This window comes from Dromiciops gliroides, chromosome 4 (genome assembly GCF_019393635.1).
Source record: "Dromiciops gliroides isolate mDroGli1 chromosome 4, mDroGli1.pri, whole genome shotgun sequence".
Taxonomy (NCBI): domain Eukaryota; kingdom Metazoa; phylum Chordata; class Mammalia; order Microbiotheria; family Microbiotheriidae; genus Dromiciops; species Dromiciops gliroides.
The window spans coordinates 168,195,136-168,217,142 of NC_057864.1; the positions used below are offsets into that span (position 1 = coordinate 168,195,136).

At 44.2% G+C, this 22,007-nt stretch overlaps 2 protein-coding genes across 4 annotated transcripts in view; one reads left to right on the forward strand and one right to left on the reverse strand.

Moving 5' to 3' along the window:
* Nucleotides 1-5,546, forward strand: part of TEX14 (testis expressed 14, intercellular bridge forming factor) — a 183,886-nt gene extending 178,340 nt beyond the window's left edge. The window contains exons 28-30 of the mRNA XM_044003986.1: nt 3,207-3,313; nt 4,704-4,761; nt 5,128-5,546. Coding sequence (XP_043859921.1) covers nt 3,207-3,313; nt 4,704-4,761; nt 5,128-5,164 — 202 coding nt within the window. The 3' untranslated portion in view covers nt 5,165-5,546. The remainder of the gene's footprint in view (nt 1-3,206; nt 3,314-4,703; nt 4,762-5,127) is intronic.
* Nucleotides 876-21,928, reverse strand: SUMF2 (sulfatase modifying factor 2). Of its 3 annotated transcripts, none has more exons than XM_044003987.1 (9): nt 21,595-21,928; nt 19,196-19,355; nt 16,831-16,945; nt 16,172-16,216; nt 15,551-15,701; nt 14,592-14,647; nt 14,299-14,383; nt 13,899-14,049; nt 876-1,009 (listed from the first exon to the last, which is right to left on the reverse strand). In XM_044003987.1, the coding sequence occupies exons 1-9, from the start codon at nt 21,911-21,913 to the stop codon at nt 883-885; spliced, it is 1,209 nt and encodes a 402-aa protein (XP_043859922.1). In that variant the 5' UTR covers nt 21,914-21,928; the 3' UTR covers nt 876-882. The 3 variants fall into 3 exon arrangements, with proteins under 3 accessions (XP_043859922.1, XP_043859925.1, XP_043859924.1); XM_044003990.1 differs by lacking the exon at nt 876-1,009 and adding an exon at nt 6,973-7,559; XM_044003989.1 differs by lacking the exon at nt 876-1,009 and adding an exon at nt 11,008-11,899.
* Nucleotides 21,929-22,007: the final 79 nt, after the last annotated feature.

Genomic DNA, 22,007 nt, shown 5'->3' on the forward strand with positions numbered 1-22,007 from the left:
TAAATAATTTGTTATGGGGAAAATTGGTGGGTGTTTGGGGGTAGGGGTTTTTAGGAATTCCTCTTTAAAGAATTACACCCCCTTGGGGGGAGCTAAATGGCACAGTGGATAGAGCACCGAGTCTGGAGTCAGGAAGACCTGAGTTCAAATTCAGCCTCAGACACTTGACACTTAACTAGCTGTGTGACCTTGGGCAAGTCACTTAACCCCGATTGCCTTACCCCAAAATAAATAAAATAAAAATAAATAAATAAATAAAAATAAAAAGAATTACACCCTCTTGCACACAAATCCAATTAGAATAAAATAACATTTTATTTAGGCACCAGGGAAAGGAAACCAAGAAGTCCTTGGACGACTTCTCATGGGGAGAAGGCATGGCACAGAGCCTGGTTCTGAGATACCTATCTCTTTGAGCAGAAGACAGGCAAATACTTTTATAGAGGCCTGATGGTGGTCTGATGGGGTAATCATCTGACTGTGGAAAGTTCTCTTATTGGGGTAGGACTATCCCCCACTGGTGGTGGCTTGGGGAAATTGGTCGAGAGGTGGCTCCCATCTCTCAAGCCATCTCTGTCCCCCTCATGCCACAAAGGCATCAGCCACACCTAATCTTTTCTCCCCAGGGGTGGGGGAGACTGGAATGAAGGGTGGTGGTCCTGGAGCTAACTCAGTCCAGATCCTCAGTTGCCACATATCTCTTTAGGTGTGTCTGTCCTTTGGTTTAGTTTCTCAAGGAGAAAGTTCCTTGAATTTCCCCAGAAAACTTCTGAGGTGCCCCAGGCCCATAACATTCCCTACTTCTGTATATGTAAGGAAAAAGGGGAAAAGATTCTTTTTCTGTAACTGCTTCAAACTGATTGGGGGGGGGGGTCAAAGAAATCACAGTGGGGGAGGGAGGGAGGGAGGAAAGCCTGGTCCGGAGAGTGTGAGGAGATGTGAGGTCCACAGGGTGGGAGGAAATGTATAGGCACCAGCTGTTAACTGCCATGAGGTTGAAGCCTTGAGCCTAGATGGAACAGATTTTAACAATAGTTTAAAAGATTAGTCCAGGGCAAAAAATCAGAAAGGACTTAAGGTGACAAGAGTGCATGTCAAAGAAGTGTACTTCTGTTTTTAAAATGCATAACTAATAGCAGACAGATGACACAGCCAGAGTCTTATACTAGAATTTCTATATCTGCATCTCACTATGGTGACTCATTTGCAGTACCAACCTGAAACCCAGTATTGTGTTTAAGCTGATCAAATTACATGATTGTAGGAAGTTACCATACCTCTAAAAGGGACCAAGCTATCTGGCAGCTTCATGTGCACTCCAGGCAGAACTTCTGTAGACAGCTAGGTACAAAATCAGGCTCAAAGTCAGCTAGGTTCCCTGGGCAAGTCACTTAACCCTCATTGCCCCACCAAAAAAACAAACAAAGGGGCAGCTAGGTAGTGCAGACCCTCATTGCCCCACCAAAAACAAAAACAAAGTTAGCTAGGTGGGATGTGCAGTCCACCACTTGTTATATTTACTTGCTCAGGAATAATGTAATAAGTCCCATAATGCTTAACTGGTAAGTTCCAATAATCAGAGAAACTCAGATTTCCTGTTTTAACCAAAAAAAAATTCTTTAAAAAAAAATTTGTTATCCAGATATAAAAGAAATTGCTTTTCCACCATAGTTTATAGTTGTTCACCAATTTATACATTATTAGAAAATTTAGAAATATAATATCTTTTTATTTTTTAAGTGAGGCAATGAGGGTTAAGTGACTTGCCCAGGGTCACACAGCTAGTAAGTGTCAAGTGTCTGAGGTCAGATTTGAACTCAGGTACTCCTGACTCCAGGGCCGATGCGCCATCTAGCTGCCCCCAGAAACATAATATCTTAAAACGATATTAGGAATTTCAAAAACTTGAAGCAAAGCCAATCAATTACCAATCGGGTGTTCCCAATTCAGTCTGTGTTACACTCCATACACGAAACTGTCTACCCATACCTCAGGAACTTCTCAGATAAGGAGTCCAGTTAAAGTGTAGCCATTGTTTTCCAGCGTCTTTTTTGTAAAGGTTTTTGTGGCTAGCAGATCTTTAGCAGAGCTGACAGGATGTGGCCCACTTATCAAAGCCAATAGCTGTTCTTAATTTAGTGCAGTTCAGTGGTTAGGGACTTAAATTTTTTTTTCTTTGAACTTTTACACTTTACAAATAATTCCTGATTTTATACTATTCTACTACAAAAGGTTTTAAGAGCAGCAGTATATAACAGATCAACAACTGTGAGACAGCTACAGGTTATTTCTTCTGGTCTATACAGTGAACTAAGAACTAAGGCTAGTAATTTCTCATTGAGCTGTAGTCCCATGCTCGCTTTTTCTTGACATCCCATCCCAGTAAGAGCCAAGGTGAAAAAGGTAAAACCAGGAAGGGATGATGAAATTTGTGATCCTCATGCCTATGAAGGTGATATAAAAAGCAAAAGACAACAATAAAATTTTTCATCAGAAAATAGAGAAAGCTATATAGCTGTCTAGAAACTCTCTAATTAGTTCAAATTTTAAAAGTACATTTTCAAAGATTCAAATCCTAGTTCTAAAACTTATTAACTGTGATGATAGTCAAGTCAATCTGTTTCTTAGAACTTTAGTTACCTCATCTGTAAAACAGGGCCAATAATACTTGTACTAAATACTTCACAAAGCTATTATAAGTAAAGCCAATCATGACCCTTAAAGAACTATAGAAATGTAAGTTATCTAGTAATTGAAGTTGAAATAGGCAGTATGGTACAGTGGAATGGAGACTAGATTTTTAGTCAGAGGACCTGGGTTCAAATCTTACCTACCACAAATATACCTGTGAGACATTGGGCAGGTCAGTCTCTCTGGGCCTCAGTTTCTTCATTTGTCAAATGACATTGTTGAATAAAATGAGCTCCAAGAGTCCAAAGACCTACATCATGATTCTATGATCCCTGAAAATTTTCAGTATCTTCTTGACCCATAGAGCATATTCCTACTTGAGTTATTAGTTTAATCTATAACTGTTTCACTTTAGAAAGAATCTTAGGAGTAAGTCTGATGTGTTCACATGATATGAGGTTGTGAACAAGAAATTGGATTATATATATAGTGTGATATTATATACTTTGCTTTTTGCATAATTCTCTCCTGGCCCTTCTCCTTGTGGTCTGATGTCAAAATTCTTGTTGTTGAAGGGAGACAAGTGTAAGAAATCAAGAGGTAGGCGAAAAGAAGAAAAAGGGGGAAGAAGGGGCCAAGGCAGAGAAAAGGAAAACAGACAGCTTTCCTGGGAGCCCTGAAGGTAGTTTTCTTTTAATAGGTTCTATTTAATGGATCTACAGTTGTAGGCCTGTATCTTAAGGAGTACAGAGTTTATTCAGAAGTGGTTGCCTTCCAGTGACTCATTTTTGTTGCTTTTGTTTTGTTTTTTGTTTTTGTTTTTTGGTGAGGCAATTGGGGTTAAGTGACTTGCCCAGAGTCACACAGCTAGTAAGTGTTAAGTGTCTGAGGCTGGATTTGAACTCAGGTACTCCTGACTCCAGGGCCGGTGCTCTATCCACTGCGTGACCTAGCTGCCCCTGTTGCTTTTGTTAATTTATTTTTCCTCTAGTTTATGGTAAAGGCTTGTCATTAACACCCAGTTCTGCCTCAAAAGTAAGCTGTCGGTCCAAAAGCATGAGTTTGTTTTTGCATCTGGATATGGACAGTTGACAGAACACAGAGCTTTATTTTTTGGTGGTCTGGCAGCTCATAAAAAGGTTGTAGAATCAATCATAATAGTTGATTATAGAACTAAAATGGGAGGCACATGTGATGGGAATGTCTTCAACTAACTTTGACTTCAAAACTGCTTTAGGTTACTAGTTGTGTGACCCTGGGCAAGTCGCTTAACCCTCATTGCTCCACAAAAACGAAACAAAAAAACTGCTCTAGAAAGCTTTGCATGCCTGTGACGCTATCCACAAATGACTCCTTCCCATGCAGGGATTCCTCTCTAGCAGCATATTTGCTGTTTGGTGGGAGGCAGGTTCATTCTTTTCAGGCCACTGTGGCATTCACTGATTCCTCATAGCCCAGTCCTCCTACAAAGGGATGATAGATATTGTGGAAGATAGAGATCTAACCAGCATTTGAGTGAGTCTTAACCTTAACAGGAATGGCCTGCCTGGATTTGGTTTCTAAGTTAGTACAGTGGGTCCCAACTTAGGAACTTCAAAGTCCCTGGGGACCAGAGTTTTTGCAAGGATCTATCTCATTACATGATTTACTGTAATCAATAAACAAATAAACCTTCTGCTGACTGAATAAGTGACATAGCTCACATATATGAGTATTATAGTTTTTTCTAAAATGCAGAGCTGTTGCATAGTTGTATTGAATTCATAGCAGTTTGTTTGCCACCTCATGGAGGAGGGAGGGAAGGGAGGGAAAGAGGGATAAAAATTAGAACCCAAAACTATAAATAAAAATGTTTATTATCAAAAAAAAGACATAAAAATTAAGGGCTAGAGTCCATTCCCTTTAGTTCTAATATGAGTGTTTCTCGTGAGTCAGGGAGGGAACCCTACATAGCACCAACTACAGACTCAAAGCAGGGAGGCTAAGTTGCCACTGCTCTATGTTGAATATAAAGATGTTTAGGGGCCTTGAGTGAGATTACCTGCTAATTTACTGTGATTTACTTGTTCCAGATCAGGAAGAACTGAAACCTGGTTTGTGGCATTGCCTGGGTTGGACCCAACCATCCAGGTAACTTGGTGCCAGATGCATTCATATGTTAAGCTCCCCAGTTTCACACAGCATTAGCAGAACTATTAAAAATCACCTGCGTTTGGAATAAGCAAACTAATAGAGGAGGGGATGCCAGCATCGTGTTATATTTATAGTTTCTGTGGTAAGGGGCTGATGGGAATGAAAATTGACAATTGAGTTTAGCATGGGTTGAATGAATCATAGAATGGTTTTGATTGTGCTTCATATACCCCTCCACACAAGTTTACCTAATAATGCACATCTCTTTTATCTCAGTTGACTAGAAATATGCCATTTGTAAGTTATTTTAAAGTAATTCTTTTTTATCCCCTCTCCTTTCTCTTCTTTAAAAAATGAACATAGGATAATCGTTCTGGATCAGAGCAACACCTCAGACTAATCTGAATTAGAGAGTAAATAAGTTTCCAGTATGTTTTTGTGTTCTCCCTGTTGCACGCTCCCTGCCTCTGGTTGTCCATGATCCTTACGACTCTCATCAAATCCTCCTGCAGTTGGTGGTGCTTGGACTTATCTCTTCACTATAACAGACATGAGAGGTTTGCCTGCATCCACTTGCTGGTGCATACAGCCTTATTCTTTAGTCTCCATTTACTGGTGAGAGTTTGGGGTGTAAAAATATTTTTGTGGGTCTATAAATTTGATGCTGTGCCTGGCAATAGCTCCTGGTCTTATTATGATGGAATGAAGCAAACATTTACTGTTGGTTGTTGTGTAATAAATGTTCCCTGTGTTAGACCAGTCTGGTTTCCATTGTGTAAGATGCTCCTACTCTACCTGCCTATTCTAGTTACTCCAATTACCCAAGAGTGGACACCTGGACTTTGCAGGGGCTCCAACACAAAGAAAACCCTTCAACTTGTATTTTGGGAAATTGTCAAGTGAAAACACTATTTGGTCACTGCCCCACATAGAAAATAAGAATCAGTGTTTTATAACTGAGACATCGCTTTTGTTTTGAGTTATTGTTCATTTTCTCACACTGCTTGTCTCAGGATCTGGTTGGTGCCCACTTAACAAGGAAAAAGGCTCAGTGCTATTCCATATGCAACCTGGAGTATGAGGATGTGGGGGGACAGAAGTATCACAGGGGAGGGTACAAACTTCTCAGAAGGAAAGACAACGAGTTGCTACATATTTCAGCACTGTGCAGCTCATATTTGGTGTCAGAGGAGAGTGAGCTTATGAATGCTATGTAGGGTAAGGCTAACGTAGTTCACTAGCCTGGGTACATGCTATTAGAGGATGATAATGCCTTGACTTGCTTCCCTTTTATGTTTGAATACAAGCTGTCCACAGCACTGACCAGATAACCACCTGATCTATGTCTTGATGAGTGATGGGACTTCACTTATAACAACTGAGTCGTGAGGTTGGTCAGATTTATGGAATTTCCAAAATTTGAATGCTACAAAGAGGCAGCTGTGAGAGTACAAAATAAATGGAAGGTTTTTATGCAAGAAATATTATACAGTCGTTGTGTGTTATTGGAACATTAGCCAAAGATAGTCCATCAACAGGCACTAATGGAACGTTGTGGGGAGACAGAGTAGAAGACATAGTCCCTGGCTCCAGCAAGTTTGCAAAAGAGAAAGATAGATGTATACTAGTAACAAAAAGACATGGCAGGAAATATCCTAAAAGAGGTGCAGCACACCCTCTAGGATCACTCCCTCAACCATCTGTCATTAGAAGGTTGCATCTCCAGTGAGGTGACTGCTACTTCCTGAGGACCATCCTTCCAACGCTGCCCCACCAGTTCCAACCAGTGTGCTTCCACTAACAATCACCCAGTCATCTCAGTAGCCATTTAGCAAAGGGGATTACTCCAATGGCATGACGAGAACAGGTACCATAACCAACCCTCCAACATTAGGAGGAAAGGTGGTGAAGTATATAAAGCACTGGGCCTGAGAGTTCAAATCCCACCTCAGACACTCCCTAGTTGTGTGATCCCATTGGGCAAGTCATTGCCTCAGTTTCCTCAACTGTAAAATGGGGATAATAATAGCACCTACTTCCCAGGGATGTTGTGAAAATCTAATGAGATATTTGTTAAGCATTTAGCACAGTGCCTAGCAGATGGTAAGTGGTATATAAATGATAGCTGCTATTATTATTATTAAATATGGGGAGTGGGGTGAAAGTGACAGAAAAACAAATTGAAAACAATTCACACATTGAGTCAAACTTGAGTTTGAATCCCAGTTGTAACTCTTGGCCCTGTGCTATTCAATCTTTTAAATCAATGAACTGGATAAAGGCATAGATACTATGCTTGTCAAAATCATATAGAAGAGAAACTGTCAGAACTAGCTAACAGATGACCCAAGTTCAGAAATAAAAAGATGGGTGTATTTAAGTGAGTCCGGTAACCCCTCAGGGCCCCAGTTTCTTCATCTGGAAAGTGAGAGCATTGAAAGAGGTGCACTCAAAAAATGAGAATGATGAGCCCAATTGAATAGGGTAAAATGAAATAGAAAGAAATTAAATTCTGTACTGGCATCTAAAAACTAAACTTCACAAATGAACCATAAGAGAGGAGGAACTAGACGTTTGTGTGGGAAAGATCTAGAAGTTTTAGTGAGCTGCAGTAGTCAATAGTGAGACATGTCATTCAGAAAATCTAATGCAGTTCTAGGCTATCCTGTATTAAGAGAAACCGTGTCCAGGATTAGGTAGAGAATGGTTCCACCATACTTTGCCCCAGTCAGACTCCATCTGTACTATTAGGTTCAGTTCTCTGCCTTCCTTTGAGTATCAGCAAGAAGCCTTTCCTAAAAAGAAAAAAAAAAGCCTTTCCTGAAAAATCTTTGTACCCAACTTCTGATAAGGGTTTGGTATCTAAGATATATAAATTCTTAACATTGATATCTAGATAGACATCTAGATTCTCATATCTATATAAAACCAAAAACCAAATTAATAAGTAGTGAGAGAATATGAACAAATAGTTCTCAAAAGAATTGTGAACTATTGATAACTATAAAAGAATGCTCCAAATCACTAAGAGAAATACAAATCAAAACAACCCTGAAGTTTTCCTTCACACCCAAAAAATTGGTATAGATGACAGAAGATGGGAATAGTCAGTGGGGTTGTGGGAAGGTACTAGTGCATTGTTAGTGAAAGTAGATCCAAATAATCAATTTGGAAGAGAATTTGAAATTTGCAAAAATAAAAGGTATGTCCATAATCTGACACAGAGATTCCATTGCTAGGTTTATACCCCCATTGATAAAAAAAAATGTTCCATATATACTGAAATAGAGAGAACAGCATTTTTTGTGATGGCAAAGAATTGAAAACAAAACAATTTCCATTGATAGAGGAATGGCTAAAAAATTATGATGCATGAATGTAATAGAATACTACTTGTGCTGTAAGAAACTGATGAATACAAAGAAGCATGAAAAAATCAACTTGGAATCATGCAGAGTGAATAAACAGAGCCAAGAAAACAATATATACAACTACACTACCAGGAAAAAAAAAAAAACGAAACAAAAATGGCTCAAAAGAAGAGCTAGCGGGGGCAGCTAGGTGGCACAGTGTATAGAGCACTGACCCTGGATTCAGGAGGACCTGAGTTCAAATCTGGTCTCAGACACTTGACACTTAACTAGCTGTGTGACCCTGGGCAAGTCACTTAACCCCTATTGCCCTGCAAAAAACAAAGAAAGAAGAGCTAGCTATAAGAATACACTCCCATCCCTTGGCCAAAATGGGAGGTCCAAGAGTATTACACATTGCATATATTTTCAAGTTTTGTGATCTGCTATATGTTATTTATTCAGCACTGATCAGGTATGCTGAATTTTTTTCCTTTTTTTGTCTTTAAAAAATACTTTTATATGGAATCACTCCCTAGCATGAGGAAGATACTGGGGGACACTGGTGATGTAAAAACAAAAAGGCATCAATAAAAATTTTTTTTAAAAAACGCATCTTTCATAGTCTTCCTTGCCATTAGTGCCTTCCCTCTTGAGATTTTCTTCATTTTATCCCCCATTTAGCTATTTACATGTTGTCTTCCCCATTGGACTGAGCTCCTTGAGGTCAAGGATTGTTTTTGCTTTTCTTTGTATCCCTAGTGAGCAGAGTGCTTGGCACACAGTAGGTGCATTATGTTTGACATCTGGACACATTTTAGGAAGGCCGTTGACAAGGTCTGCATTGTCCAGGACAGCCAGGATAGGATAGTGAAGCACCTTGAGATCGTGCCACAGGGAAAGAGGGACAAGAGAGCTGTGTTCAAGTATTTAAAGGACTCTCCTGCTGAAGTGGGGTTGGACTACTGAGCCCTAGAGAACAGCACCCAGAGCAGTGGGTGGAACTTGCAGAAGCAAATTTAGGCTTTTGCTGGGAGAAACTTGTTACCAATCAGAGCAGTCTCAGAGTAAAATTGGCTGTGCCCATTTGTGACAATGGGTCCCCAGAGCACTCCAGGTGAAGGCTGGATTTACCTTCACTATTGGCCAGGGACCTTGCTGAGTTACAGGCTTGTTGCCTTGATCAGCTACAGGCTGGACCAGAAAGAGGGGCCTCCGGGATCCTTTGCGACTCTTGAGAGTTCCATGACATGTTAGCTGAGTGATAAGGTCCCTTATCTGGACCTTAGTTTTCTGGCTTCCTCATGTGTAAACCGGTAATGATATTTAATGTTCCAAACTTGCAGGGCTATTGGAACCACAGAAACTCAGAGAAGGGATATAGTCTGGTTCAGTGATTTTTAGTGGAATTGGGAATTCTGGTGAAGAAAATTCTTCTACCAATGCTGGTCAGCATTGATTTCTAGTCTTAGAGTTGCCCAGAGCACTGAGGTTAATTGACTTGTTCAGGGTCACACAGCCAAAACTTGGCAGAGGCAGGACTTGAACTCAGATTTTCTGGCTCTACACCTAGACTCTTTCTACTAGGCCATGCTGCCTCTTAAGGAAATGTAAACTAGTGTTCTCATTGGCTTCCAAAGGATCATAGTTATAGAACTTCAAAGAACCCTTGAGATTATCTAGGCTCACTTTTTTCATTTTACAGAGGAACTGAAGCTCAGACAAGTTAAGGACTTGCCCAGGGTCACATAGCTAATAAGTGGGAGAGCTGTGATTAAAACCCAGGGCCTCTGGGGCAGCTAGGTGGTACAGTGGATAGAGCACCAGCCCTGGAGTCAGGAGGACCTGAGTTCAAATCCGGCCTCAGACACTTAACACTTACTAGCTGTGTGACCCTGGGCAAGTCACTTAACCCCAATTGCCTCACTAAAAAAAAAAAAAAATTTAAAAAAAAACCCAGGGCCTCTGACTCCCAGTCCAACTGCCTTGTGTAATGGTAGGGAAGGAGAGGGCTGACCCCAGAATCTATGCACTCTGCTTTGCTTTTTCCCGATGCTGGTGATCATGTTGAGAAGGATCACCTTTGGTCCAAATCTACCAAGTACTGTCATATGAAGCCAGTGACCAAGGAGGTGGTGTCCCTTTGGCTTGTGCATCAGTTCATCAGTGTTGTATTTGTGTCACTGGGCAAAGAAAATTGAATAGCAGAATCCTACTGAGAACTTCTAAGGGGACATGGCCCCCCGGTGCCACCTCTGCAGGGTACAAGCCATGTGACTCTAGCAGTCACCTACCCCTCTGAGCATCGGGGATTCTGAGGCATCTCTTGGCAGCCTTTTCCCTCCCCAATGATACTCAGCAATAGGTTACAGTATAAGGTCATGCCTAAAGGAAAGTGTGTGTTCAGAGCAGGACCTTTTTACTGATAGACACACTTGAGGCAGACTCTTAAGTTCCTGTCTCAATTGACTCCCCTGAACCCCTCTTGTTGGGTTCTTCAGTGGAGGGGCAGGGTGTCTCTTCTCTGCTAATTAGGAGCCCAACCTGAGGTCCCACATGGAGGGTGAGCAAGGAGAAGTGTGGGCTCTGCTTCCTACCATGATGCTTCCTACTCTGTATGCCCAGGTATCCCCAACCTCTGCCCCACTCCAGTCTCTCCAGTCATGCTTGAGAACATCTGCCTAGTAGAGAAAACTGCCTTGGACTGAATGAAGACGCAAGTGCAGCCTGCCTGCTTCTGACACTGAGGCCTTAGGCTGGTCACTTCACCTGAACTCCAGTTTCCTCACCAGTCAAAACAGGAGGCTTGTATAAAACCAGTGATTCCCAAACTGGGTTCCACAGAAAGGGAAAGGAAGTGAATGAGTACATAGCACCTACTGTGTGCCAGGAACTGTGTTAAGCACTTTTAATTTGAACCTCACAACAACCCTGGGAGGTAGGTGCTAGAACCTGAGAAATGACACAATACCATTAGGGGTTCCATTAGGAATAGGGCTGTTCTTCCTTCTTAAATGATATACTAATCTAAAATATTAGTATAATGATGAGGTATCTAAAATATTACATACAACAATTTTTTGGTATTAAAAAAACAATTTCTTCTATTTCATTCCAAGATTTTCCCTAACCCTGTGATACTCAGCAAATATTTCATAACCTCATATGCTCCCACCCCTACCCTCTGGACCAGTATTTTAGGGTTCTAACAATGTATTTCATGGCCCAAATTAGTACCCTGGGGCTCAATGAGTTTGAGAACTTTTAAACTGTATGGTATTGAAAGTCCACTCCATTTCCAACAATCCATGATTCTTGACTACAAGTTTCATTTCTCCATCCAATGTGCAGGTAGGTGTGTTTGTTGCAACTAAACTATAGTTAATACCAAGGGTTTTGGTTCCCTGAGTTGGTGATGGGCCTAGTCGTGTGGGGTGTGGGTCCTGGTCATTCTCAGCCTCACCAGAGTTCTTGACACAATGGAACTCAGTGGAGAATTGGGGGGGCGGGGGGGAGGATGAGGGGATTGAGAAAGGGAGAATGGTTGATGTGGCCAGGATGGAATTTGGAGTTACTTCAGTTGTCCCTTTGTCTGGGCCTGATGTTCTGTTGATAAGGCATTGGCTGAGTTGAGAGCCCTGGCTAGCTGTGGAAGCAGGGCAGGGGGCAGGGATTCTCCCCCTTATCTCTTGGTCTCTGTTCACAGTTCCCCAGGAGGCCGGCCTGGGCTAGCTGCACAACGAAAGCCCAAATTGTCAGAGGCAGAGTCTGGAGTGTTGCCCATCCTGCCATCAGAGAGAGAGGGAAGAAAAGAACCAAATGTATCAAGATCTGATATAGCACTTCTTTCACCTGAACAGTGAAAATAGGAAAAGAGAGACTGCACTGAGAGGTTGTCATTCAGTTCATTTAAGCTTAGGGTCTTCAAAAAACCACACTTAACTCAAATGACTTGTTCTATGACTTCAGGCAAGTCCTTTGCTCTGCCTGGCCCTCAGTTGCCCTCAGTTTTCCCAGGTAACATCTAAAGTATGACATTTTATGAAATAGTAACAATACTCTTTATACTGGGTTTTTTGTTGTTGTTTGGTGAGGCAATTGGGGTTAAGTGACTTGCCCAGGGTCACACAGCTAGTAAGTGTTAAGTGTCTGAGGCCAAATTTGAACTCAGGTCCTCCTGACTCCAAGGCCGGTGCTCTATCCACTGTGCCACCCAGCTGCCCCTCTTTATACTGTTTTAAGTACTTTCCCACCCCCACAACCATCCTGTGAGGCGGTTCTTCCCGTTTTATAGATAAGTGATCAAGAAGCCCAAAGACCTGCTTGAGATCATGCAGTTAGATCATGGCCAGGCCAAGGCTAGAACCCAATTCTCTGGCCTTCCATGAAAGGAGTTGCTATTCCACAGGCTCAGGCTGAAAGAGCAGAGAGCCCCTGTGAAAAGTCGTGGGGGCTATGGACTTTTTCTTTTTCTTTTTTTTTTTTTGCAGGGCAATGAGGGTTAAGTGACTTGCCCAGGGTCACACAGCTAGTTAAGTGTCAAGTGTCTGAGGCCGGATTTGAACTCAGGTACTCCTGAATCCAGGGCCGGTGCTTTATCCACTACACCACCTAGCTGCCCTTGTACTTTTTCTGATAGGTGGGATTTCTAAAATTTCAATATAATGGGGTCACAGAAACAGCCAACTCTCCCCAGTCTTCTGCTTAGCCCATAGGTAGGGGAAGCCTGATAATCCAAGGAAATCCATCAGCTGGGAGACAAAAGTCTTGGTCAGGACCCCATGTGTTTCTAAGAGTGATTCTGTCACTAACTGCTGGATCTCAGACTAGTCCCTTCACCTCTCCAGGACTCATTTCATATATAAGATGAGAGCAACCGTAAATGCCTCACAGGATGGAAGTGTGGGAAAGTGCTCAGAAAAGAGTGAGGCATTATACAGTGTGGTGAGAGAGAACTAACCATAAGACTAGACAAATCGATTCAGGTCAGAGGACCTGGAAACATTCCACTTCTGTTGCTTACTGTCTGTGAATCCTTAGGGAAACCCCTTGACCTCCTTGGGCCTCAGTTTCCTTATCTGCAAAATAAGGAGGCTGAACTACATGACCTCTAAGATACCTTCCCCCTAAAGATCTAAGCTCCTATAAATCACATTAACCTCCCTGGGGCTCCGTTACTTCATCTATAAAATGACAGATTTAAACTAAATGCTCTCAAGGCTGCTCCTAGCTCTTAAATCTGGTGCTTTTATGACCACTAGCCTAACCAAACCCTTATTGGAGCCACTGACTGCCTCAACACATTGGTGTGGGATTTTCCCTCCTCACCCTTCTCTTGCACAAGAGTGAAATGGGGAATCCGAAGGCAGGACAAAAAGTCAGAACATGGGCCCTAGAGCCCCTGCATTCTAAGCTGGATAGAAAAGACTTTTTCTCCCTGACTTCACAGAAAGCTTGGTTGGTACTCACAAGACTGACAAGAGAAGCTGGGTTAAGGAGAAGTGTTCTTCCCTGATACCAGCTCTGTACCCCCATCCCGTTCTGGAGCTAGGGCTCCATGATCATGGGTGTAGAGCCAGAAGGGACCTCAGCAGTCCATCCAGCACAGACCCCTCATTTTACAAATGTGAAAAACCAAGGGCCAAAGAGGTGAACCAGGTAAGTGGCTAATCCAGAGTTCACATGCGGTCCTTTATCTCTAAGTCCAGCACACTTTGAATTATGCCTCTATGAGAAACTCCTGGCCCCTGACCTCCTTCTCTAGAATAGGGGTCATCTTCTTACCTGGTGGTGACTCGAGCTCGGTGGTTGGCCGAACCTTCTGCTGTGTCGATCCAGGATGCTCCCCTCAAAACTTTCCTATCTTGGCCGGGAATGGGAGGTCCATATGTCGATGCTGTCCACTCCCACACATTGCCCATGAGGTCATAGAGTCCTGATGAATGATGGACAGACATGGCTGAGTGGGCAAGACAGTGACTGGCAGCCCAATCCCCCCCCCCCCCCGCCCCGGGGAGAAGATAAGGGATAGAAAGAAGGTTTGAGGGTTTTCTCTTCCTGGAATAATTTGAGACAGCCAAGATTAAGGGCCTGTAAGAGTAAGCCTACCCCAAGTGGGGAGAAAAGCTTGAGAATCAGTGCTACTACATCCTAGAGCCTGGAGTGGAATCATGATTGGCGTTACCATAGTTGTTTTGGGGAGGGAAAGCATCTACGGGTGAGGCTCCGTGGAAACCATCCTCCGCTGTGTCAGCCTGGGGGAACTTGCCCTGGGAAGAAAAGTCAGGATCAAGGCCAGGTCAGGACCAGGCCCGCCAGCCATTCCCTTGGAGTGGGGTTAAGTTTAGGTCTCAGACCTAGGAGATCTCGGCTCCCAGCTCACTATTCCCTTGGCCGTCACACACTCCGGGAGTGTGTAAGGAGAACCAAAGAACCAAAGGCCCCAGGTCACAGAAGTCTTTATCCTAGGAGCCTTACCTGCCACAGGTTGGTGCGGTTCAGCTGGAACTGGTTCCCCCAGGGGTACACTCGACCTGCCAGAAAGAGAGAGAAAGGAGATGGGGAGAAGGAACAAGGAAAGAGGAGGGCAATGAGGAAAGGGACAAAGGACAAGAGGAAGGAAATGGTAAAAGGAGAAGGAAAAAGGAAACAAGATAAAGGTGAGAAGGAGAGTTGGAGGACGATTAATGAGCAAGCAGAGGGAAAAGGAGAAGAGAATAGGGAGAAGAAAGAGAAAAGTAAAAGGAAGGAGAGGGAGAAGTAGAAGAAGAGGGGAAAGGAAGTGAAGAGAGGATGTTAACAGTCCTGGTTCTTTGTTCAATTGAACTACAGATTATAGAGGGCCTTAACTGCCAGGCTAAGAAGTACAGATTTTTTTTTTTTTCTGTAGGCAATGGGGAGCCAATGAAGATTTTTGAGTAGGGGAGTGACCTGGTCAGACTGATACCTGAGGAAGATTATTTTGCCAGCTGTTATGAAGGATAGCTTGAAGAGGGAAAGATTAGAAATTATTAAAAGGCTATTGTAATAGCCCAGGCAAGAGGTAACAAAAGCCTGACCTAGAGTAGTGGCCACATGAGTGGAGAGAAGGGGATGGATGTGAAGAAACAACAGCTAGAGCTGACGAGATTCTTCCTGTTAAGCTATATGTACCAGCCTCCTGAATGTGCTCAGAGGACTAACCCACCGACCAAAGCCTTGTTTTGGGGAGGGTGTGCATCTATGGCTATGACTCATATGGAATGGAGAGAGGAGGGAACAACTGTACTTGGAAGGGAACTTAGATGACCCCCTACTCTAATCCCCTTTTTTACAGATGAGGAAAGTGAGGCACAAAAAGGTTAAGTGACTTACCCAATGTCACATAGCTACTCTGCCCCAAACCCAGAGCTCTTTCCATTGCCTCTCATCCCATGTATGGGGAAAGACTGACATACCCTTCAGCCCTCCCCGGGCAGCAAATTCCCATTCTTCCTCTGTGGGTAGCCGCTTGCCTCGCCAGGCGCAGAAAGCTTGGGCGTCGTTCCAGCTCACATGCAGCACGGGGAAGTCTAGCCGGTCTCGGATGCCAGAGCCTGGACCTGCAGGCTGATCAGGCAGGAAGGGGGTCGGGAAAGACACCCGGAGACGGACAAGATCCCTAGGACAGTGTTTGGGATAGGGCTGCCAGGCTAGGCCTTCACCATTTCATAGAACAGTGAAGGAGGGGAAGAGAAAACGTGTTGAGGGCTAAGAGGCAACCGAAAAGAGATGTTAACAACCCATTTCCATAGAATTTTCAGGTTTTCAGAGTGTTTTTTGTTTTTTTGGTTTTTTTAGTGAGGCAATGGGGGTTAAGTGACTTGCCCAGGGTCACACAGCTAGTAAGTGTTAAGTGTCTGAGGCCGGATTTGAACTCAGGTACTCCTGACTCCAGGGCCGGTGCTTTATCCACTGCGCTACCTAGCTGCCCATCAGAGTGCTTTTAACACAACCAACATGCGAGCAGGTGAGGCCCTCAGAATGGGACTGTGTAGGGGCAGGAGTTAAGGGGATGGGGACTCAGGAACCAAGCTCACCTGCCTCCAAAATGCCTTCTCCACCGGGAGCCACCAGGGTGCAGACTGCAAACAGATGAGAGGACCAACTGAGAGGCAAGGCATCATGCCCCTAAGCTGAACTGTCCTGGTTCCCAACATACTGGCCTCCCCACCCCGACCTCATCCAGCTCTAAGATGAGGGTGCTGGTGGTGCTTAGCAAGGCTGAAGCATTCTCCTCCCTGAAGGTCATCTCAAGTAGTCAGCTTTCCCCTCCTCTACAGCTGGATAGGCTGCCCCAAAGACAGGCTTGTCTAGATAGAGGGCTGGACCACATGACCTCTGACAGGCCTTGTCAGTTTCAAATCCCATGGAGTTCTTTGGTTCTCCGAGAGCTACTTTCTCCCTTCCAAGTGGAAAAAAAATGGGAATAGGGGCAGGGAGCTCTTGGTGGGTGTGTGTCCTAACCCCTGACCTCTCATGACGTGATACACAAAAGGTTAGGGCCAGAAGAGATGTCAGAAGTCACCTGACAGAGGAATTGAGGCCTAGGGACTCAGCTACTCCCTGGGGACCTGATTCTAAGATCAAATTCTTCATGCTCACCCCTGCCTCCATTTTCCTCTGTAGCTCTTGCCCTGCTTATTGTGTCCCGCCCGATTTCCCAGCCAGCCATCACCCCAGCACTAAGCCCTCTTACCTCCAGCTTCTGGGTCACTTTCTTTTTCAGCTCATCAGATACAAAGTCTTCAAAGACAAAACTCCACCCAAACGATTCAGCTTCTGTCTGGTATTTCTTCTGCCTGACAAATTCCCTGGGAAGAGGAATGTTGCTGGCTTATCCTTTATGTTGCCTGATTGATTTGTTCCACAGACATTTCCTGAGTGCCTCCTAAATGCAAGGCACTGGGCTGAACCCACTGTGAGGATCCAAATATGAATATGACCTGGTCCCTGCCCTCCAGTAACTTACAATCTGATACAGATGTGCTATGTACACAAATAATTATAACAAAATGTAGAGGGCCATAGAAGCAAGAGAAATGTATGAAACACCAGGAGAATCCTAAGAGAGGTACAAAGCACTTTAGAAGACTCTATAAGGGTCATTAGATTTTTTAGAGGCAGTGAGGGGGTACAGTGACAAGCCTGGAGTCAGGAGGACTTGAGTTCAAATCTGGCCTCAGTTACTAGCTGTATGACCCCGGGCAAGTCATTTAACCTTTGTTTGCTTCTGGAGAAAGATGGCAAACCACTCCAGTATCCTTGCCAAGAAGACCCCATGGACAGTATTGGAGTGTGCTACAGTCCATGGGATCACAAAGAGTGTGTACACTCAGTCTTATGCTTGTTGGGGGGCCGGGTGCAGAGAAAGGAATTAGGAAAAGCTCCATGGAAGAGGCAATATTTGAACTGATTCTCAAAGGATGAGTAGCATTTCAGAAGGACCTTGCTGGTAGAGAGAACTGCTAGATTCAAAATTAGGAGGACTTAGTCAACTGATGGCTGTTTTGGGAAGTCCCTCCCCCTATTTAAGCTAAACAGTTTCATTATCTGGAAAATGGGAAGAATAACCCAGCAGGACAAGAGGAAAGAACTCTAAAAACCTTAAGGCACTATATGTGTGTGGGAGGAGGAGTATATGGGAGATGGAAAAGCATGAGAGTATTCTGGGTATTTTTTTTTTTAATTTTTTTATTTTTTGTGGGTTTTTTGCGGGGCAATGGGGGTTAAGTGACTTGCCCAGGGTCACACAGCTAGTAAGTGTCAAGTGTCTGAGGCCAGATTTGAAGTCAAGGTACTCCTGAATCCAGGGCCAGTGCTTATCCACTGCACCACCTAGCCACCCCCTATTTTTATTTTTAATATGATTAAATATGCTCATTGTTTACCCAGTGTTGAGCCACCCTTGAATTGCTGGTATAATCCTGATGCGGCCTTTTCCCTTCTCCCTGGAGAAGCTTTCTGAAATCTGGATAAGCTGATGAAACCAAGGCCCATCAACCCCTCCATCCAGATGTTAATCTACCTTGGTATTCCTTCTCTCTCCACTTAACCTCTGGGCTGACAGGCACCTTCTGCTTGGCAGACTGTCTGTCCTTTGCCCAGGTCCCTCAACGCTGTGCCCATGCTAAGTATACCAGCCAGCGATCAGTGAGGACACAGCTTCTTTCCTATGGACTCTCCACATGACCTCAGGTGAGTGCAAAGTGACCCCCAGTCCCTGGGGCATGTAATCCAATCTTTCAGAATTTCTACTTTGGGATTAAGCTGTGTCAATTGGTGAATGAGTAAAAGCTCACCCAGCCCACTCTACCCATCAGGCTCCAGACCAGACCCATCCCACCCAGCCATCCATCTTGCCACCTATTCTGCTGCGCTTCATGCCCTCTCCCATCAATGAATTGCTATCACCATTGCTTCCAATATAGGCTGCCCTATGATCTACTTACCATGCCTGTCATTTCCCAGACCAAAACTCCCTTTCCTGGCCACCACTTCCCTGTATATGTTGTCTCCCCTTTTTGAAGTTATTTCCAGCATATAGCACAACAAACACCTGAATTATTATTTTTCATTCATTTATTCATTCAAATCCCTTAAACCTCTCAATGTCCTTATCCAAATCCTAACATTTTTGAATTGATAGTCATTAATGATAATGGTCTACAGTTCTCTTTCTTTGCTTTATCCTTCCCTGTTTTATACATCATCACTATATTTGTCTCACAAAAGAGGGGAAACTATAGCTTCCTTATGCTGTTATGAAAATATGGTTGAAATGAAATGGTAAATGTGAAAGTGTTTTTAAAAAGTCTCAAATATGGGGCAGCTTAGGTGGCACAGTGGATAAAGCACCAGTTCTGGATTCATGAGGACCTGAGTTCAATTCTGACCTCAGAAACTTGACACTTGCTAGCTGTGTGACCCTGGGCAGGTCACTTAACCCCCATTGCCCCACCAAAAAAAACAAAAAGACTTAAATCCTTTGCCAACAGATGTGCCAGTTAAGAAAGGAGGAATAGTGAGAGGAAGTGCCCTGACCAAGAGAGCGCACACCATACCTGAAATCTCTGTTGGTGACAGGGTATTTGTCAATAGCAAAGGGCTTCACTGTTACTTCCCGCATAGGCCCTTCCCCATCTTTGCCATCTAAAGAATTTGTCCCCATCTGGAATGTCCCACCTGGCAGCTGGACCATGCTGTTGTTATCTTGCCCATTGCCTGCAAGATGAAAGACAGAGCCAAACTGGGCTATGATAAAATAAATATAATGCAAGAGGTGATTCATTTATTCATTCATTCACAAGTATTTATTCATGCTTGAGTACTGTGCTAGGTGCTGAGGGCGGTACAAAGTTTAATTCTATTTCGCCCTACTTTTTTTTTTTTTTTGCAAGGTTAAGTGACCTGCCCAGGGTCACATAGCTAGTAAGTGTCAAGTGTCTGAGGCCGGATTTGAACTCAGGTCCTCCTGAATCCAAGGCCAATGCTTTATCCACTGTCCCACCTAGCTGCCACATAAATGATGGCACTTTTTTTAAAAAGTGAGGAAACTGGGGTTAAGTGACTTGCCCAGGGTCACACAGCTAGTAAGTGTTAAGTGTGTGAGGCCGGATTTGAACTCAGGTACTCCTGAATCCAGGGCCAGTGTTCTATCCACTGCACCACCTAGCTGCCCCACCTCACCCTACTTGTAAAAACAAAAATTATCTTTATTTTTTTAACATTCTTTTTTTTTTTTTAAGGGAGACAATTGGGGTAAAGTGACTTGCCCAGGGTCACACAGCTAGTAAGTGTTAAGTGTCTGAGGCCGGATTTGAACTCAGGTACTCCTGACTCCAGGGCTGGTGCTCTATCCACTGTGCCACCTAGCTGCCCCCAACATTCTTTTTTTATTGAGTTCCAAATTCTCCTTTGAGTTCCACATTCCCTCCCCCATTCATTGAGAAGGTAGGTGATGATACCCATTATACAAAGTTGTGTTTGTTGCCCATAGTTGTTTTTGTTTGTTGGGGGGGGGGGGTCACAGGGAGTAACTGAAACAACACAGCAAAATTTTTTGCAAAGGATGATTCTATAGGGGAAGGAGTCCTGGGGAAATGACAGTAATATAAAAGATAAAATATTTTGCTTAGAAAAAAATATATACAGGGGGACAGCTAGGTGGCACAGTAGATAAAGCACTGGCCTTGGATTCAGGAGGACCTGAGTTCAAATCCAAATATATATATATATATATAACCCTCATTGCCCTGCAAAAACAACAACAACAACAAAAAATATATATATATATATATATATATATACACATACATACACACAGTTTAGATGAGACATGGTACCAGGGAAACTCACTACCCAAGAAATAAAAGCACAGATAACTATAATATAGCATATTTATATGATCAGTGCCTTGCAGAGTTTCAAAAAAAATAATTGAGGTAGGGAGAAAATAAGGGTGAGAGTGTGAGGAAATTAGGGAAAACTTCCCAGAGGATGGGGCCCTTGAACTGGACTTTAAAGGGGTAGGAAGAAAGGAAGGAGGGTGTTCTAAGCATAAGGAACAGTGTAAGCCAAGGCCCAGAATCTGGAAAGCACTAGGGGTGATCCAGGGTCGGGGAGGCACCCAGTTAGGCTGAAGAGGAGTAAGATGAGCTCTTCCCGGTAGGGTTTGGGAGAGGACCTTGAATGCCAAGGCAAATGAGTTTGAATATATACACACAACACCCTAATTAGTTTAAACTGTTTCTCCCATGTTCAAGTCCCTCTCTCTTTTTTTTTGGGGGGGGGGGGAGGTGAGGCAATCGGTGTTAAGTGATTTGCCCAGGGTCACACAACTAGTAAGTGTCAAGTGTCTGAGGCGTCCCTCTCTTAAATACGAAGTAACGATATCCAAAGCGGCTGTATCTTTAAAAGAGAGAAAATGAGAACGTGCAGACACTCGGGTCTGCAAAGTACTTGAAACCTATTTCATTTTGCCCTCATAACCCTGGCGGGTAGGTGTTGTTAATATCCCCATTTTACAAACCAGAAAACTGAGACCTTACTGGATTTGGCCAGAGTCACCCAACTAGTTAAGTGTCTGAGGTCGGGTTTGAACTGACCTCCTTTACACTAGGGTTTCATACGAATTCAAGGGAAGCAGCCGAGGTGCAGTAGAAACCCTGGAGATCTGGATTTGGAGTCGGCTCAAGGTGTGTGGCTTTGGACAAGTGACTGCACCTCCCAGGGCCTCAGTTTCCTCATCTGTAAAATGAAGAAGCTGGACTTGAGGACCTCTAAAGTCCCTTCCAGCTGTAGACACAAGATCCTACTATCCAAGACTTCTCCCAGTATGAGGATCGTATGAGTTTTAATTGGGGGGGGGGGCGGGGCTGCAGTCCGCAGGCTTCGCTTGCCTAGGTGCTCCAAGCCTCCCACTGCCCACCCTCCCGCCACAGACCGGGGCGCCCGTACTGACCTGGCTCTGGCCACAGACCCAGGTACACAAGTCCCAGGGAGGGCAGCAGCAGCAGCAGCGGGAGCCAGGAGCCCATGGTCGGACTGACGGGGAAGGGCGGCCGCCCCAGCAACGACGCAGTTCCGGCCCGGCCCCTGCAAGTCCTGCCGCGGAGGCGGAGCCCAGCGAGACCCGGGAGAGGGGAAATACTGTGCGGTCCTTGAGAGCCACGGAGGGACCCAGAGCGGCGGCGGGGATGGCCACGTGGGTACGCGGCTGGGACGGCCACGTCCCGTGCGGTCTTCCTGAGGGGTGGAGGGAGATGCGTCCCGTCCCACATTCACACGCAGACACACCGATACCTCCCCACCACCCACTCACTCACGCGATCTCGTGGCAGTGTGCGCCCTCTTTGCCGCGGCTGTGGGGGATGG

Bases quoted from the DNA above. Each gene is read 5' to 3' on its own strand.
- SUMF2 (XM_044003987.1), bottom strand. From the start codon at position 21,913: ATGTGGGACGGGACGCATCTCCCTCCACCCCTCAGGAAGACCGCACGG. The intron at 19,356-21,594 runs GTCAGTACGGGC...TTCATCTTGCAG, and splicing joins GGGTCTGTGGCCAGAGCCAG to GCAATGGGCAAGATAACAAC. The intron at 14,050-14,298 runs GTAACGCCAATC...ATCATTCATCAG, and splicing joins CCCTCCCCAAAACAACTATG to GACTCTATGACCTCATGGGC.